Here is a 20,020-nt window from a genome sequence, read left to right as displayed (position 1 = left end):
TACCCACTCACATTCACACCTACGGGCAATTTAGAGTGTTCAATTAACCTACCCTGCATGTTTTTGGGATGTGCACATGCAAACTCCACACACGCAGGGCTGGGATTTGAACCCCAGTTCTCGGAACTGCGAGGCAGCTGTGCTAACCAGTCCCTCATCGTGCTGCCCCCCGCTTCACAATTGAATTATTTTTAAATAGTGGTACAGTAACTTACTTTGTTCCGTGACACTCGTATCTCGGATGTTTGACTTCTATAGTCGTCAGTCGCAGTGAATGAGTTAATCCGTTCCAGCCCCCCATAAAACACCAACTAAAATGTTTGGAATGTGTTTTTTTAATAGGAGAAAAATAGCACTCTACAGCATTGTGCTTTATAAAAACATACAGTAATAATAATTAAATAGAATGTAAAGAATGAAACATTTTGTGCGTCATGATTTCAGGTTTTATCAAGATTAGCGGCTCTCTCTGGTGTATGTGGCTTGGCCACCGGGGGCAGTACAATATATACATATCTGTATATGTGAAGATAAGCTGCAGTACTATCAATTGTTTTTAGCAGAGGATAAAGAATATATGCCTGTAAATATTGTTATATTGTCTGTTTACACGTTGCTGGACCCTATGTGCGTGAATATCCATTGCTTAAAGGATTATAACACTGCAACATCGATGCTAGTTTTGTTACCTTGTCTATAACGTTTTGCATTGTCAGCATTAAGCTTTGTAAGAAAATGTTATGTGGTTTGTTTAAATACACAATGTGTAATTCTCTTTGTTTTATGTTTAATTAATGAATAAATTTCATCTGAGAATGGCAAAAAACAACTTAAAGCAAACACATGACCTTCTTTTTAAAGAATTATCTACCAAACTGCTGCATGTTGTAAAGTTTACTGCCAACATCTAGAGCTCAAAACTCAAATATTTGCTTGCAACTCAAGATAATCAGCCAAGTGATGACTCGAATCTCAAAAATAGTCAAGTCACTCGTCAATGTACCACTGTCTTGGTGGACCAGCCAGGACACCTTTCCTATTGTGTTGGCTAATGCTAATGTTACTACTCATGTATCAGCGTAGGTCATTAAGTTTCTACAGTATCTACATGACATTTTAACAATAAATGTTAAAATGTCATGTAGATACTGTAGGTGCCCAAAATTAGGAACATTTTTAGGTAGAGTATTGTTAGTAGCAACCTCTCTTTCACCGTGCTTAGTGAGAATTACAGTAAACCTCTAATTAACACTGCAAAGATTCTTTTTTTTCATAACATTCCTGACCAAAAATTCCCAACATTAATATGTATGAGTGAGGAAACCAGATTAAGGAATGTCTCCTCTTGAAATACCATCCCACATCACCCCAAGCTTTCAAGCCTTTAACTCCGCTGCCAATTTCTCTTGGTTGAACTTTTAAAGCTGCTCAAAACTTCTGCATCATCCTGTTTTTTTTCCAGACATTACATCCAAACTTTCCCCTCTTTATTTCCCTTCTTTTCAATCTCTCTTTCTCAGCAAAAAAGTATTTGTCTGACTCATCCCTGGCTAATGAGTGGCAAGGCAAGGTTGGGAGGGAAGCGAGGGTTTAAGGAGTGAAGGCGGGTTTTGCAGTGAGGATGTGACTCATGTCTCATATGACTTCAGATTAAGCATGGGAATGTGGTTATTGCAATGCTGTGTCACTCATTTATCTCCATGTTATCCCCGAATCCACTTCTAGGTATTAAGCTTTAGCATGTATTTATTTGTTTTACCCTGTTTTTCAGTTCGTAAATACTAAGACCAATACCGGATGACTTCACATAAAGCAAGTCAAACAAGACTGGAACCTCTCTCCATACATCATTTTCCTTTTTTTTTTTTTTTTTTTTTTTTTTTATAAATATCGCTTATCCTGTTCAGGTTCCTCAGTAGCCATCTCCGCTGACTTTGGGCGCTGGATTTGTTGCCAGATAATCACAGGGCACACATAGAGACTTCACGCTCACATTTACACAATCACTGACTGGAAACTGAACCCAGGCCGCAGGCGAATGAACCGCGGCACTATCAGTTGTTCATCAGTAAATTTGAATGCCCCTAAAGTTGTAAAACTGTGGGTAAAATACACCTAAAGTTGCGCAAAAACTGGAATTGATCTCATGCATTGTGTAAGTGTGGCACACTTACACACAAGAGCTAAGTTAAGTACGTGTTTCAAGTTTCTTTGGCTTTTGTTCAACATATTGCAAAAGAAGGACCGGACTCCACAAGAAAGAAGAGTGAGTTTCTGGTAGGGGTTGAATAATAACAACAACAACAACAAAATGTAGTCAATTATAATGTGATGAATTTTGAGTCAAAGTTGATGAATTGGTTTTTTTTTTTCCAGCACAGTACAGCGGTCCCCAGCCTTTTTTGCGCCACGGACCGGTTTCACCGAACGACGGACAGTCGTAGAAACAAATATATGACTTAAAATACAACTCACCATTATGCTGAATTTTGTAATTAGTACGAGGCTTGCATGAGCCGGTCTTATCTTGTGTTTCGTAACATAGTGTGTTATAAAAAGGGACATTGTAGCTAGGCTCCCAAAAAAATAATCTGGTTCACTGTTTTTATTTCACTTGTGCATTTTATGTATTTGAGTATAGACTTGTGCAAGTGATTGTCCTAATAGTCTCATTTTGGGATAAAAATTTCCACACACGTGCGATAAGTGGCACAACAGTGTGTCGTGATGTTGGTGTGTGTTGTAAATGTAACATAAAAAGTTCTCGTAAGCACACAGTTGTTGTCTGTGCATTATTGGACATAACTTTTGGGCAATGGATAACGCTGCCCTCATTCCTCACCACCAATCCCGGGGTCCAGCTGGTATGAATATTTTAAGACTAGTGGTGATCAGAATAGTCGAAGCTAGCGAATCAAACTGCTAATCTCAACCACGACCATCTACAAACCTCATTGGTAAATTGGCTGATTAGAAAACGAGATGCAAAAACACATGATGAATCAACTTTGAGTTTTAAAGTTCGATGCGGAGTAGTCAAGTCGACTCATCGATTAGTCGACTAATAACCCCTAGTTTGTGGTTGTTGTTTTTTTTTGTTTTAGTAACTGTATACTGTTTGTGATTCTGTAATTTAACCATCTGAAGGACTTTGTGTGTTGTGTCTGTAACAAGTGCTATATGAATAAAATTTACTAAGTTAGCAACAATACACACATCATAAGAAGAGAGCAGACACATAAAGACTGAGACAGATATTCAAAGCACTAGTGTCAACAATTTCCCATTGGAATTGATCAAAGTTAAGGTGAAGGTATTGTTGTTTTTATGTTATTCATCCATCCATTTTCTTTTACCACTTATCCTCACTCGGGTCGCGGGCTGCTGGAGCCTATCCCAGCTATCTTCGGGCGAGAGGCGGGGTACACGCTGAACTGGTCGCCAGACAATCGCAGGGCACATAGAAACAAACAACCATTCGCGCTCACATTCACACCTAAGGGCAATTCAGAGTTTCCAATCATTATGTTAAAAAAAAAAAAAAAGATTTGTCAGGCAATCTGCTAAGTGACTCACCTTCACATTACACATTTCAGGTACAGGAAAATAAAAGCATTTCAGACTGCTTTAATGTTGTAATTTTTAGCTCAAAGCTAAAACAAATACTAATATGATGATGTATTCTAACAAGGGACATGATTCTGTTCACGGTTTCTACGGCTGCACTTTTGTCCTGAACATGATTTTAATCTATATTTAAAGTCTCACGGGTCTGTGGAGTGTTCGCTGTTTCAACCGCTTGGTTTCCCTCCCAGTCTGTATTATTGTCCCACTTTCAGCATATAGTCATATTTATCAAACACTTACTTTTCGGTGTGACTTTACTGTTGGAAGCAGTGTTTCCTAAAAAAAGCATCAGGCTGGCCCACATGTCAGCATAAAAGGGGAGCTTTGTATGCATAGCTTGGCTCACTGCATCCCTCTTTCTCTCACTCACTGCATCCCTCTTTCTCTCACTTTGTGTCCCTCACACTCACTTCCTAAGGTTTTGCATGCATAATAGTGCTCTCTTGTGAGCAGAGCTTACTGGTATTAACCCAGTTTCACTTTTCACGCTCGAAGGCCCTTTCCTGAGGGGGCAGCCTTGTGGGACAGAAGGATGGAGTGAGGGCCTGAGCATACTTGTATGAATGTCAGAGCCTTTTCATCATCCGTGGAACCAATTAAAAAAAAAGTACTTGCAAAGGGGTTGCCATGGGAACTGACATGAAATTTTGCTGGAAAGTTATGAAGGTCATCATAGGAGATAAACTCCCACCACTTCCGTGTTGTTTGGTATTGTCAGCTTCCAGTGGTGTTCCCTTGTTGTACGACATAGTTCTCAGTCATTGCACGTCTTCAGTAATTTACATGCATCTGAATTCACTCTACAGGAACTTAAAGGCCTTTAATACAAATGCTTCCAATGGTTCTGATGTCCTCCCCAGGTGCCATTGAGCCAGGAGTGCATCCGAGCCATTATGAGGATGACCTACTGTCCCCACTGCCGAGGTATGGCCTCCGCCAGACCTTGCGTCAACTACTGCAGCAACGTCTTGAAGGGATGTCTGGCCAACCAGGCTGACCTCAACACCGAGTGGCGGCACTTGGCAGGTTGGACAACAAACACATAATAACTCAACGCATGGATAAAGCATGATTATCGCTAACTTGTTAACGGCTCTCTTTGTAGAAACTATGATGCAAGTGTCTGACCGCTTCGATGGCCCATCTGGTTTGGATGTTGTGGTCCTCTCTCTTCCCTACCGCATTTCAGAAGCTATGATGACCATGGTAGAAAATATGGAGGCAACCAACAACAAGGTTAGAAAATTGTTTAGTCATACACTTTTAAAGCTTTCGATGATATACAGTAAATAAGTGCAGCAGGGTCAAGCTCTAACCATTCAGATTAGAAAGATGGCGACTGATTCAAGTTTTTTCTGCTCAAGAGTAGGGATCAGGTATTGTGCCGATACCTCTGTACAGTATTGTTTCACTTGAAAATTGTCCATTACTGTATGCACTGATACCACATCACCAATCTGACATACATATACCTTCTGGGTAGGAGCCATGTCAGCCGTGTGTTTGGGTGTGGGTGTGTGGATATACTTTAAGGACAAAAACACTTTCAGGCGTCTGGAAATTATGGTCTGCAAAATAGATGATGAGCACGTAAGGCGCTAGACAGGCAAGCACCAAGATTCGCGAGCCCCATCGCTCACTTCACTCCGCATTCACAGTGAGTTAGGTTTCTTTGATGGTCCAAAATAGTTGATCATGAGGTGTTCATATTCTGTTCTCTTTGTGGTTTTTATTTTACCATGTTTTGTGCTCATATCAGCTTTCATTAATTGTTATGAACCGAAACTGTGATCTGTGTCGGCTTTAGTGACATTTTGCTGACGGAAACACTTTTATTGCATTGAACAAATTTGCAGTTGTTTGTGTGTTGTGCAGATGAAACTCTTTTGTACGTAGCTATGCATCTTTATATGACTTTAGTTGTATTTTGTTTGTAAACTTTGTAAATGAAAGTGAGTGTCTTTATATCTTTCTGTCCAGTATAATTAAATGGATCACAAGGGGAATTAACTGATTCTTTCGTTAAGGCTCACTAGATGATCACAGTTGTAATTATTCATTTGTTTTTTTGTTTTTGTTTTTTGGTAATACGGGATTCATTCTGTTAGTGTTGTCATGTTGTAATGACAATGAAGTCATTTTTGAGTGAAAATTATGCCACGTTCAAGAGAAGTTTGTTTTTGAGCAAAATTTGATTAAAATAAAACATTTTCATCACACCTGCAAGACGAAATGGCATTATCAAGTATCCCCACTCAGTATCAGAAAATACTCAAATGTAAGTACTCTGCCGAAAAAATTAGTATCGGTGCATCCCTACATGAGACTCCTATGTATGCCTTGTTATATGACCATATTTGGTTACCTGAATCACCTCATGAAAGAAAAACATATAGGAGCTATCACACATTTTTCTGAAATATACCTAAAGTATATTTTTATAATATTGCCATTATCTGAGGCAGCACGGTGATGTAGTGGTTAGCTGCCTCTCAGTTCTGAGGTTCTGGGTTCGAACCTCAACTCCTTCTTGTGCATTTGTATATTCTCCTCGTGCTTTCATGGGGTTTCTCCACCTTCCTCCCATTTTCCAAAGATGTGCATGTTAACTGAAGACACAAAATTATCCATAGGTGTGAATCAGAGTATGAATGTTTTTTTGTCTATACGTGCCCTGTTAATCCTTATATCCTTAATTTTTGCTGTTGACTAAATACATTTGAGTGTGACAGGCGATCCAAATTCCAGTTTATATTTCCAGGTACCGTAATTTCTCGTGTATAATGTGCACCCATGTATAGTACGCACTCCCAAAGTTGACCTCAAAATTCTGGAAAACCCTTCTACCTATGTATAATGCATTTTTACAATGCATGATTTTGCTTTTACCCATATGATCAAAACATGAAATATTATCTATATTTTGTTAGTTTTTTTAAAGAATAATTCTGAAGTTTAGCACTTTATTTGAACACGTAATACTTTTTTTAATTTAACTGCTCTTATTTATAAGTCACAGCCATACTCTTCTTTAGTAAATTAGAAAACACACAGTTGTGCTCACGTTTGATTAACCAGGCAGAATTTGTAAGATGGGTACAATTCTTTAAAGAAAACCATAAAGGACCAGCCGAACCACACTTAGTTTTATTTTAATGGGATTCAAATTAAACAGTCAAGCATTTCAGAAATGCATTATCATTAAACAAAATATAACCATGAAGAAATTAATGATGGTTGTTGTTCAGTCATATTTAAAAAAACAAAACAAAAAAAAACAATATTTCACAAATTCTGCCAGGGTATGTAAACTTATGAGCACAAGTGTACATATATGCAGTCATATGTACCCTTGTCATATTGGAATTAAAGTGTAGGCTACACCTTTTTCATACCCACTAGGTGGCGGGGGCATTTTGGATTTAAAGTGTACAGTTTTTTCATAACCACTAGATGGCGGCATACATTTATAAAATGTGAAAGTTTTTCCCCTATACCTATGTATAATGCGCACTATTTACCTTTGACAATTTTTGGGGGGGTGAATTGCGCATTATACATGAGAAATTACAGTACTGATGCCTGTCATAGAAGAAAGCCTTCTATTTGAACTCACCATTTTTTTTCCAATATTGTGAATTTCACTTCAGGACATGGTGTAGAATGTAGGCTGGTGCACAACCTCTGACCCGGTTCGGTGTCACAGACAGTGTCATCAGGGATGTGGTTGATCTCTTCCGACTTCACATTAATGTGCCCGGTGTACTGCGTAGTATTATGGGAGATTACTTCCTGGTTACATAACCTGATGACTTCAAAGCGATGGCATGTGTTGTTTTGTTTACACCCTCTTCCCTAAAAGCAAACCACAGAGACACGCAGTATGTTACGGATGTGTTCACGTGCCTGAAAGTCATTTGAATCTATGATGAACCTCAGTTAGATTTAGGAGACAGGCCTGCCTGGGGGTTTAAAACAGGATTATTAATTTTTAGTTATGTGCGAAAGTTCAAAATCTGGAGGCTACCGAAGAAGGCCAGACTGGATGACAAATTGATTGCAGTCTTACAGTATTCTCAGGACTCCATTTATATTGTGCCCATGGGGAACTTTTATTTCTTCCACTGTCATCTGATTCACTCATGGGATCATGCAAATAAGCGGTGCCAGTTATTTTGATCTACTGCTAACTCAAACACTTTGTGTGCTCTCCATGCAGTATTTTTTGACTATTAAAGTATACCCAATGCAGTTCCACAATTGAATGTTAGTGTCAGTTTGATGTTACTAACAGACACACATCTGAAGCCATACAGGATGCAGCACCATATATGTTTTAAAGAACAATATGTAATCATCAAACAGCTGCTTCACAATCATGATGCTTGTACATTGGCTTGTAAAAGGAGCTGTAGGTCTTTGTCATTGCCGTTGTGTTGTGGCCCATTAGCACTCGTGTCTGTGTTAATGTCACTGCTAAGAGTTGTAGACAGAGCTTGTACAAACTTTGTTGCACAAAAAATTGCGAAAAATGAATTTTAAGGCATTCATTTATTTGTCAATTTCCACAAATACTTGAATATTTGCTTTAACGTACTTTAGAAACTCATTCACTGCTGTGGACGTTTATATTTGTCAACTGTAATCCAAACATTTACTGCCACGACGTATATATTCGTCAAGTACGTTTTTCAACAGGTAGGCGTGGAACAGGGTCTCGCCCAGCTTGTCTGTGAAATTCAGGTTTGTAAACCACTGTATCACTAACATATCCCTGTCGATGGCAGCGTTGAATCACTTCGGATTTGAGATCAGCTCAGTTTTTTTAGATCAAAATTAGGTGGTAAATTTTGGCTTGTCACGTCGATGAGGGAGAAAAATGCTAGCACATTGGAAGTTGGACAAGTTTAGGCCCCTCACACACAAACAGCTTATGTACAGTGCTGTGAAAAAGTATTTTCCACGTTCTCAAATTTGTATTTTTTAAAGCCATTTCTAAGCCTTTAAGACTCTAGTGAACCACGGGAAGAACTATTATCAACCAATGGGAAAAAAACTGGAACAGTGTTTACGTTAAGGGGGCAATTACTTTTTCACACAGCGTCTGGTAGCTTTGAATAGTTATTTTTTCCTTAATAAATGAAATCGTTTAAATACTACATTTTTGTTTCCTTGGGTTATCTTCGGCTGATATTTGTTTGATGATCTTAAACATTAAAGTGAGGAAACTATGGAAACAAGTAAGAATTTAAGAAGGGGGCAAATGCTTTTTTACAGCACTGTCTATGTATGATATTAACAAAGTGGCCTTTGTGTTGTGGTAGGTACTAGAACTTGTGTGTCACGATCATGGAAAAAAATATGCTGCAGTTCATGGAGTGAATGAGGAACGGCATGTAAGAAAGCCACTGACGTTCAATTGAAGTCATGCAGTGAGTGAGTGTCGCTCATGGCAAATTTCACAGTTGCATCAGTAGAATTCCAGCTGTATATAAATGACTTTGCCATCAGAAGCCCTTTATCAGTCTTGTTTTTGTTGTTTTATAGTTTGAGGAAAGGCAAAACAATATTAGCGTCAAAGCTACTGTTCTGCTTGACATTTGTATTTTACCAAAAGCAAATTTCTTTTCCTGCTCTTTGGTCAGAAAATTGTTTTGGGTGAAATGAACCTATGTTTGGCTGCTGATTACTAAAATAAATAGAAACAAACTTTTTTTCTGATGAAAGAAGATATTCTACTCTTTCTTTTGGTAGGTTTGGTGCTTAAACTGGGATAGAACACAAGATTCTGAGGTTCTTGTAAGATCATCAAAATGCTCTAAAACAAGCTAGCAATATGCGAAAACACTAGCATGCAATGTAAAGGGCTGGATTGTTGGATTTTTACAGCCTAATTCAACTTTTTCTTTCCTTTCAGTGTGGCCCTTGTACAAATTGATAGAAATCAACCTTATTAACTTTTCTCAAAATGTTCTCTCTCCATTTCTGCTTCTCCTTTTTGTTTCTTTATCACGTCTAAAGTTGCTCCTGGCTTGTGGCCCGCTCCGAGAAAAATCAGTCGGCGGTACAGAAGTGGACGTCTTCCCGAAGAACGAAAAGGTTACAGTTGAGGAGAGGTCATCGAGCAGTGCGAATAAACTTGGCCGACTGGTGAGCTGAAAAATATTACAGAGAGTCTGGCCAATATCTTGGCATGTTTTATCGAGCTGTAAAGTAAAGTACTGCTCAGCACAGACAATTAAATCCTTTTAATGTCTGTTTCACCTTTCCACTCATGAGGTCATTTAATAGGAATGATTGTTTGGGTAGACGAATAAAGCACACGACTTCCTCATTTAGAGGACAGCACTTGTTCCCGTTCCCGTGTTTCAGTGGAACGTCATGATGGGAATTTGGGGACAAAGTAGAAAAGAACATCTGCTGTCCTGCATTGTGCTCTAGGTGTCTGATGTAACCATGAGGCTGAGGGACATGCAACCATATTGGATTTCTCTCCCGAAAATGCTGTGCAGCGACAGAGTGGCCACCGGTGCAGGCGCTGAAGATAGGTGCTGGAACGGAATGACCCGCGCCAGGTAGGGAAGAGAGACATCACACCTCTTTTTTGCAATAATACTCTATTCATTTTAATTTGCCTCAAGCTAAAACCTTGCTCTCTACTGCCAAATGGGATTTAGTGGGTTTGCAAGAACCCTTGAACCCTTTAAAATTGAAGGTGGCCCACCTTTCAATGAGGTAAAGAAGTAGCCTGCTCTACGGTGTTTCTGTTCAACTTATCAGATCAAAATGAATCATGTAGGCCTACAAGATTGGATCCCCTCAGGGCTAGGAATAGTAGGCTTTCAATCCTTTTTAATGTGCACTATCTGTAAAAAATGCATGTTACTTTTTTTTCCACTGTCTTACACAGTGGAACATAGGTGAATCTTGATAATCATTTCATGTCAAATTTCCCACAAGAACTCATGTAAAGTGATTTAATTTAGAGTCAAACTGTTGCCATCATGGACTATAAAAACTTATTCAAGTACAGTGGTGCCCTGAGATACAAGTGAGTCAACTGGGGAGTTCTTCCAGATACGAGCCAATTTGTTTTTGCTTTGACTTTTGATACGTGCGCTGTATGGTGGCGTTGAGCTCAACTCACTGCAGCTAGGAAATAATTATTAAAAAAATAAGCTTTGAGCTTTTTAATGCCACTCCAAGTTAAAGTTTAAGTCAAACTAAACATAAAACAAAGAGTGTTTTGTATTTTAAACAACCAAAAAGAGTTGCCTTTAGTCTGCTTAGCATAACGCTAACAAACAGCACAAACGACTATAGCGGGCTAACGTATAGCATGTACGTTGCGGCGTTATAATGCTTTAAGCAACGGATATTGGAACACAATCGGTGCATAAACACGTAGACAGAAAATGAAACAATACTCACAGCCATATATTCTTTATCCTCTGCACACAAAAAAACGACTAATATTGTTGCAGCTTACTGAGTCACTGACAATAGTTGTGAAATGGTAAATGAAGTGCACTGTAATGCTTTATCTACACCATCACAGGTCCCAAAGCTCTTTACATCACTGGTACCCACCCTCCTTGAGTGAGAAAAACATAAATCAAAGAGAAAGCACAACACACACTAAGCTGAAGTCTCACAAGTTCCCCTAGTGACTTAAAGCAACACTGAACAATGGTCCTATGACTTTTAAACAAAATTTGTCTCCAGACAGCTTGTGTTTCCACTGGTAAACATGTAATCATGTGTGCTAGGTATCTCCCCGAGGTCATTGGCGATGGCCTGGCGAGCCAGATCAACAACCCCGAAGTGGAAATCGACATTACCAAGCCGGATATGGCAATAAGGCAGCAGATAATGCAGCTGAAGATCATGACGCACCGCCTGAAGAATGCTCTCAACGGAAACGACGTGGACTTCCAGGACACCAGTGAGTACACTAGCGTCAGAGATGCAAAATATTCCGCAGCCACCACAGAAACTTACACACTAACACTATTATCTACATCAGAAGACACAATATAAGATCCAATATGGAGATTTCTGGCTTAACAAAAATAACTCAAAATGCATGGTTAAAGATGACCGCGATGTATCCCATTGTGAATGAAGTAAATTATAGTTCATAAACCCTTCAAAGTTTTGGCAGAAAGTGTCATAAATCTGTCAAAGTGGCAAATGCAGTGAAGGAACAACTGCACGAGACCTATAAAAAGCTCATAAAAGCTCCATGACGTGTGACAAAAGATATATTTCAAATCCCAACTGCAAGTTTTCCTCTTGGCAGTAATCCCTCTGGGGTCTAACTTTCCCAACCTTCTTGGCCAAACATACATGCACTTCTGTAACGATTCTTCCGGGATCGTCCGCTGTTTCGTCGTCCACATCTTGAAAACAGGTGCCCTTATTGACACTCTTAAGCTTGGGGGGGGAAATCGGTTGAAGTATGAAGTAAATTGAAGTATACAGTGGCTGAAATAAGTATTTAACACATCACCATTTTTCTCGTTAAATATATTTCCAAAGGTCCTATTGACATGAAAATTTCACCAGATGTTGGGAACATCCCAAGTAATTCATACATACAAAGAAAGTAGAACCTCAGTAATTAAGTTGTGTGTAATAATGTGAAATGACACAGGGGAAAAGTATTGAACACGCCAACTGGTATTTATTTAGTACTTTGTACAACAGCCTTTGTTTGCAATGACAGGTTCAAGATGCCTCCTGTATGGAGAAACTAGTCGCATGTACAATGTATCAACTCTGGTGTGGTTTTGGCCCATTCCTCTACACAAGCAGTCTTCAAATCTTGAAGGTTCGATGGGCTTCTTTTATGGACCTTGAGTTTCATTTCTTTCCAGAGATTTTCAATTCGATTCAAGTAGGTGACTGGCTGAGCAATTCGGGCAGCTTTATTTTTTTTTCTTGAAACCAGTTGAGAGTTTCCTTGGCAATATGTTTAGGATCATTATCCTGATGAAATGTCCACCCTCGTTTCATTTTCATCATCCTCGTAGATGGCAGCAGATTTTGTCCAGAATCTCTTGGTACATTTACCCATTCATCCTTCCTTCCAGTACCATTTGCTGAAAAGCAGCCCCACAACATCCTGTTCCCACCTCCGAACTTCACTGTTGGTATGGTGTTTTTAGGGTGATGTGCAATGCCATACCTTCTCCAAACTTGGTGTGCATTATGGCATCCAAAGCGTTAAATTTTGCTCTCATCAGACCAGACTATGCTCTCCCAGTATTTAACTGGCTTGTCCAAATGTTTTTCAGCAAGTTTTAAACGAGCTTCGACATGCTTTTTTTCAGCAATGGGGTCTTGCGTTGTGAGCGTGCATACAGTCCATGGCAGCGGAGTGCATTACTCACTGTTTTCCTGGTGACAACAGTATCTGCTATTTCCAGGTCTTTTTTAAGGTCTCCACAGGTGTTCCTTGGCTCTTGGAAAACGCTTCTGATTATTCTTTGCACTCTTCTCTCAGAAATCTTGCGAGAAGCACTTGATCGAGGCAAATCTAAGGTGGTATGATTGGCTTTCCACTTATGTATTATGGCCCCAACTGTGCTCACTGGAACATTCAGAAGCCTAGATATGCGCCTGTAACCTATGCCATCGTTATGTTTTGCTACAATTAGTTTGCGATGGTCTTGAGACAGCTCTTTGCTTTTACCCATCATGAGATGTGTGTTGACTCACACCTTGGCAATGAGACCTTTTTGTCGGCCATCAATTAGCACTGAACCAGCTGATATTCATTTGCACTGACAAGGGGCTGGATTGTTTGATTATTGATAGATTTTAGGCTTTTTGCACCTCCCTTTCTTCATGTGTTCAATACTTTTTCCCTGTGGCATTTCACATTATTACACACAACTTAATTTCTGATCTCATTTGTTCTACTGCCTTTGTATGTATGGATTACTTGGGTTGTTCCCAATTTCTGGTGAACATTTCATTTCAATAGCACCTTTGGAAATATGTTGAGTGCGAAAAATGGTGACGTGTTAAATACTTATTTCAGCCGCTATAAATGTATCAATAAATTGAAAGTTATGGGTGCGCATTATGAATTACGAAGAAGGGTTTTCCTTATTTTTTGAGTCAAGTTTGGGAGGTGTGTTTTATACTCGGGTGCATGAGAAATTACGGTAGTTACACAAATCTGAGGAGTGTACTGTCTTTTGTGAGATACAGTACATGAGATGGAATAATACTAGACAAACTTCTCAGTATGTTGTACATACCAGTTCTAAAACATGACACACAAATGCAATAATAAATATAGCGCTGAATTAATATCTCTGTGTCAATCAAAACAATTAAACTGTTTGTGAAAATTTGTGATACAGCTCATGTATTGGATCTCATTAAATTGTGCAGGTGTTTCTATCTTGGTGCATGATTTGAAACTCAAATAGGACTTAAATAATTCATTTAAAATAAAAACTGCGTAAGGGAAAATGAAAGCTGAGAGAGGAAGCGCTAAACTACAAAAAGAAGCTTTACCAAAGTGACAGTTTCATCAGAAAACATTACAGCACTGAACAGGGTGAGCAACAAGACACTATTGTCATCCCGCATCAGCGTGGACTTTGTTTGCGTTTTCACAGCTGGAAGTTCTCTCCAGTCATCTCGCTGCTATGTCTGAACAGAATGTTTAGCAACTAAAGCAGGACACGGCGGACAGAAATCGAATGCAGCTGACCTTCCCAGCAGCACCCACAGGACAATTGTACACTCAGCAGCAGTCCTGAGGTCTGGTCAAATGGCCTTCACGGAATACTTGTAGCCAAAAAAAGACATTCTTTCTGTGTGTTGAAACGCAAGAAAAACGATACTGAAAATAGCAGAAGGTGCGTAGTATTTTTCTTGATTTCAGCTTGAGAACTATCTTGAACTGACTGAAGGCTTGATGCTGGCCGTTGTTTGCGTGCTTCAGGTTGTTTCTGACTTGAAGAAGTTTGGTAACAAAAACATTTGAGAAAATGGTTCCGATTCACCAGAGTCTTCAACATTCTGTGAGTCAGATGAGTCTCTACAATGTAATCAGATGAAGTCAGACCCCGTGCCGGTGGACAAACTAAATCACGAGACAATTTAAGCCCTTTGATAGACAAGGAACTACAGTACAGCGGTACCTTCACTTACAAGCTTAATTTGTTGCGTGACTAAGCTTGGAACACAATATAAACAGATTTGCCATCAATCCACTCTAATCAAACATTTCTGTAACATGGTTTTTATGAGAAAAATAGCACTCTACAGTATTGCACTTTACAGAAAGATAGAGTAATAACATAATTTAACAGAATGTCAAGAATTGAACAGTCTGTGCATCAAGATTGTTCATTGTGCATTGTGCTGCTAATTCTGGTGCGTGCGCCTTGGCCACAAGATGCAGTACAGTAGATACAGATGTGCTACATGTAGATTAGATGATGAAACAAAGTAGACCATCTCAACTAACCTGCAGTAATATTAGTCAGTTTTCACAGATCTTAAAGAATATGCACCCATGAGTATTGTTGTACTTTTTGTTAGCCCAATTGTGGCATTTTGCATCATGCTAGAAGCCATTAAATACAATTCACCTGTGTATCCATCTGCTGACATTCATACTGTATACATCAGTATAGCTTTTTGTTCAACTATAAACAGGTGCAGCTTTCACATTGAGTAAGTACATTTGTAAATTGAAAGCATATCATTGCATTTTCCATTGCTCCCTGGCAAGAAGTTCAGCCCTGTTCAGTCCTCCGCATAGACTTTCCCTGGCTTTGCGCTGACAGCTGCTCTAGCAGTTCGGTATCTTCATCAGTGGTGGCAGTGGAAGGCCTTCTGCTGTGCGTTTGTCAAAAACAGATCCTGTTTCGAGAAACCTGTCATGGATAACGTAAATTGTGCTACCAGTTGGAGCGATGTGACAGCCATAAAGCTTCTCAAAGTGGCACTCACTGCAGTCGGGGACAGAAAAACCTCTTGCCAGGTGGCAATTTCGCAACGCTGCTCCAATGTCAATTGGCGACCCATGGGCAAGAGAATGATACACTTACAAAAACTGCAAAGCCCAAGCTGTCAGTGCTGATGGCCTAATATCTGTCAGAATGAAACCTGTAATTAAATGGACAAAAATTGGAAGTGTACAGTGACTTTTGGGACACCCTGTATATATCATTTTGGTGACATTTCTGTTTGGTGGTGTGTCTAGTGTCAAACACTAGTCTAGATGTCAGAAATCTGTCCTTCGCACACACCCCTGGGACTCTTTCACTGGGTGTGGGGCCACTCACTTATTAAGACAAATAACTCATGAATATGCAAATTGCTTGTGTATCCCCTCACTCATACTCTCGTCCTATAGACTTTTATAATTTACGTAGTCAATCCCACCACACTTCAGTTGTACAGCCAGGTTCACGACCCTTGTCGGGCATGCTTCTTCTCCTGTCCTTGTCCTGTTCTATCCTGTCCTGTCCTTCTCTCACATGGCGTAGCACTACAGCCCCATACAACACTCACATCTAATGTTTCATTGTTGTAGATATGTAATGATTTACTTTTCTCATCCTCATTACAATTAGTGCTTTGTCTTTTGTCTTCGTTTCTCTCTCCCCTCTAGAAACTTTGTTCTGATCGACTGTGATTCTCAATAAACTTCAGTTATAATACTAAGAAACACAGTAAAACTGTTCCGGCATAAAAGGGATACAGATCCTCCATTCTGCTTGACCTAACAGCCGAACAGAACAAAAAAAAAAAAAAAAAAGAAATGTGTCCTTAAATGTACTGTATTAGATGAATTGTAATATATAATGATTAAAGATGTTTCCATGTTCCACAAGGCTCACGTTCTGACCTTGTGTTTACAGGCGATGATTCCAGCGGTTCTGGAAGCGGCACCATTTGCACCGACGAAGTGTGTTCCCGGGGCCCTCGTCTCCTGGCCCCCGTCACCGAGCGACCCGTGTACCCCTACCCTCCCGAAAACAAGAAGGTGGTGAAAGACTCAGTCAGTCAGAACCTCCCCTGCGTCGTCACTTGTCTCCTGTCACTGCTCGTTTTGCTGCTGCGGCTGCGATAATTGCCAGCGAGGAGAGTGGCCAGCTGGGACTGAGGTCGGGACTGGGTTTGGGCTTCGTGAGGGTTCTAAATGGTGGGGGAGGAGTCGAAAGGTTTGGGTGGTAGTTACTCTGCCAAAACTTCACTTCATATAAAGAACTTGGACGGACTTTCTTTTGGGTTCGGATGAGAAGAAAAATGGAATTACAAGTATTCAAAAATGCGCTCTTGTCTTTCATCTCTCGCTATAATATGACACTGTTAGAGCTGATCGTGTTATGTTTTAATGTTTCTGGTGTTTGGGATAATTGGAGATCCAATGTGTACCTATACGACATGTGTAACACTAACACTTCATAGGGAGAGGAAGACGCTCTCTTTAATTCATTTCTTAGTCCTCCTTTAATGGCACTTAGTAATTTGATGGTATTATTTATTTGTTGATAACCGACCACAGACGCCAGAGTGGTTTAATCACTCCTTAATGTTTCTATAGAAGTTAAATTTTGATCATTTTTTTAGGCAAACTAACCTGGATGGCACAACCAATAGATTTATCAAGCCTCGAAATCAGCACTTTTTGGACCATGTCAGAGGTACAAATAGTTATGATTCATACTGGAGTGATTATTCCAAGCGGGAGAAACCGGATCTCGCCCATGGTCCCAACCATCCCTACATAAAAACCCCCACCCTTGAGTCAGGTTTCAAATGACAGTCCGTCCCTCCCCCTGTCCTCACAGGCTTTACAGGTCAGAATTTTGGCTATCAGAACAGAAGCAGGCGCCATGTGGTCAGGTTGCCGCAGGGCAGAACTACAAAGTGCAGCCGCGCAAACACCCATCGTTACTGTAATTTCACCTTTTAAATTGCACAAATGTCATACGGCCGTTTGCCTCGGTGTGTCGTTCAATATCGACGGCAGCCACAAAACAGGATGGTCGCAATGTTATTTATTTGAGTGAAAAATTGCCAATTCGCTTTTTATTCAATGGGAAATCGTCTTATTCGCCGGTCATCTAAAGCCTCCACCATTCTCCCTCATTCCTCAATTCACATGAAATCCATCTTTTGTTCTTTTTTGTGGTGTCAGGGCAACACCAATCAAGCACGCCATTGTGTCAAAACTTACTGGGAGCACACTCGGAGGTTAGTTAAGATTCTCTTAAGAAATATAACCCGTGTTGTTCTGTAAACACCTCGTAAAAATGTGGACGGAGTGGGGGGAGCTTAAAAATGTTTCGGAAAAAATCAAAAGGGGATGATTTTTACCCCAATACAGTGTTCCCCCGCTATTCAATGGCGGTGCTTGGTCCCTCTCCCTCACAAATAATGGAAGCTCCCACAACGAGTTAGTAAAATGCCGCCAAAGCACTACCTTTGTCTAAATGAAGCTCCTCCACTCATTTCAACATAGTTCCTTGGCAGCAAGATGCGTTCTTGAAGTTTTTCAGCAAATAACAGATCCTAGGTTTCCCACACAAAATATGCAAAATAGGCGAACTCGCAAATGCTGAAGTGCAAATATGCAGGGGTTCACTGTATTCTAATAGATGGACTAATGGTATGTGATGCTGAAATATGGTGGACACAAGATGGAGGATGCTTTTATTTTTTTAAGTGCACCATTGCCTCAGCAGCACACTGAGACAATCCACTATAACTAGACATGAAACAAAAAAAAAATTTTTAATTAACTCTTTGTCGTAACAATGTTTAGAATGAGATAAGCAGCACCGTCCTGTGTCAAATGTGCCAACTTTTCACTGCCATTGCCAAACATCTTGCTGTTGTCACTGACTCTTACAATTTACAAGGACGAAATCGGACATATTGGCAATTTATTCATCAGACAAACGTTACATACGTCCATAGCATATGGAAGAAGCACACGAGGCCACAACAGGCGGGCACCTCCTGACCGCAAACTGTTGAGATGGCAAGTCATCCAACGTGGTCATGTTGAGGTCAGAACATCGTCTCGTCGGTCGTCTCTCGCGGTTCACTTTTCGCGAACTTTTAAATCGTACATCCTCTGTGTAATTTCATATCACAGATATTTCGCTGTATCGCGAGATTTTCCGGTGATCATACTCCAACTACTATGGCCACAACTGACGCCCGAATGCATTCTACACGCAGACTGGCTAACAGGTTAGCCAGTTAGCAGCCAAATGCTATCCTGAGCCAACAGCAGCCAACTCTGCAATCTCATTCACTGACTCCCAAATCACTCAACAGGCCAGGTCCCGCCTTTTATAGCCACACACATTCAAAGTCACAGATACTACAGTGGAGAACATGATGTTGGTGACCCAAGTGGATAAAAATAATACCTGCATCTCACGTGTATTTTCTGTTGGTTAAATTTGCAAATGCCATCAAGAAGTATTATAACAAAGATAAAATAACCAAAAAGCAACCTTTTTGTTTTCTGTTTATATGAAAAGAACAAAAAAAAATGCACCTGTGTCTATGATACTCCACATCTATGTTAAGACGTTGGGAGTTCTGTCAAAAGTTTAATAAGCACATTTTTTAATTGTAGCTCTGAAAATGGGATGTTGTCATGTGTGTTTGTGTAGCACGGATGTGTGTGTGTGTTCGCATCTTTCAATGACTTCTGCCTTCGACTGCCTTTGTCACTTTGTCCGGTGGTGGGGTCAAGTTTGACATTAAAAATCTTTGTGAATAAGATAGCTTTTCAAAACCAAACCAAAACAAACAGAAAGAAAAAAATACCACTGGGGATTGATTTTCGCAGCCCTCGAGATGAATCCGAATGTGAAATTACACATTTGTCCTTATAATGAATGAGAAGGGACTCCAGCTGTGATGGTGACATTCCAATTCAAATACCACTTCCATCTTTATACTTGCTGCTTCACAATGTGAGCGCTCAAACACTTCATCTGCTTCTTTCGGCCTTTGCCTCCATTTCGCTTTTGGTTCTACTCAAAGCCACCACCACCCGCGTGAGTGTATGCAAATGAGCAAATGAGCATGGCCTAGTGAGACGTCTATATGGTGAAAACACAAAACGAGAGCAAGGTTTGAGTTTAAACGCTAATCTTTAATCGCGAGCAATGCCTCATCCTTCATTTAGGTGGACATGGTTTAGAATTACCTTAATGCTCCACTGAGTTCAATTTCTTGTTTTTATTTACCTTTTGGTTCTGTTGTTATGGGAAATCTGCGGCAAGGAGGAGTGACGGAAAGAGGTTGAAAAAGAACAATGCAGATGTCTTGTTTGCTGTTGTATCAAAATCTTCAAAATTGTCAACTATAAACACAAGATTTTCAATTA

The 20,020-nt window shown here is 40.0% G+C and overlaps 1 protein-coding gene across 1 annotated transcript in view; it reads left to right on the top strand.

The window, feature by feature from the left end:
- Positions 1–20,020, top strand: part of gpc1b (glypican 1b) — a 96,179-nt gene extending 76,159 nt beyond the window's left edge. Inside the window, exons 5-10 of the mRNA XM_061798380.1 lie at positions 4,488–4,653; positions 4,733–4,863; positions 9,649–9,777; positions 10,069–10,202; positions 11,397–11,572; positions 16,524–20,020. Coding sequence (XP_061654364.1) covers positions 4,488–4,653; positions 4,733–4,863; positions 9,649–9,777; positions 10,069–10,202; positions 11,397–11,572; positions 16,524–16,735 — 948 coding nt within the window. The 3' untranslated portion in view covers positions 16,736–20,020. The remainder of the gene's footprint in view (positions 1–4,487; positions 4,654–4,732; positions 4,864–9,648; positions 9,778–10,068; positions 10,203–11,396; positions 11,573–16,523) is intronic.

The sequence above is a fragment of the Phyllopteryx taeniolatus genome, chromosome 14 (genome assembly GCF_024500385.1).
Source record: "Phyllopteryx taeniolatus isolate TA_2022b chromosome 14, UOR_Ptae_1.2, whole genome shotgun sequence".
Lineage (NCBI taxonomy): Eukaryota > Metazoa > Chordata > Actinopteri > Syngnathiformes > Syngnathidae > Phyllopteryx > Phyllopteryx taeniolatus.
This window is presented reverse-complemented; position numbering and strand designations above follow the sequence as displayed.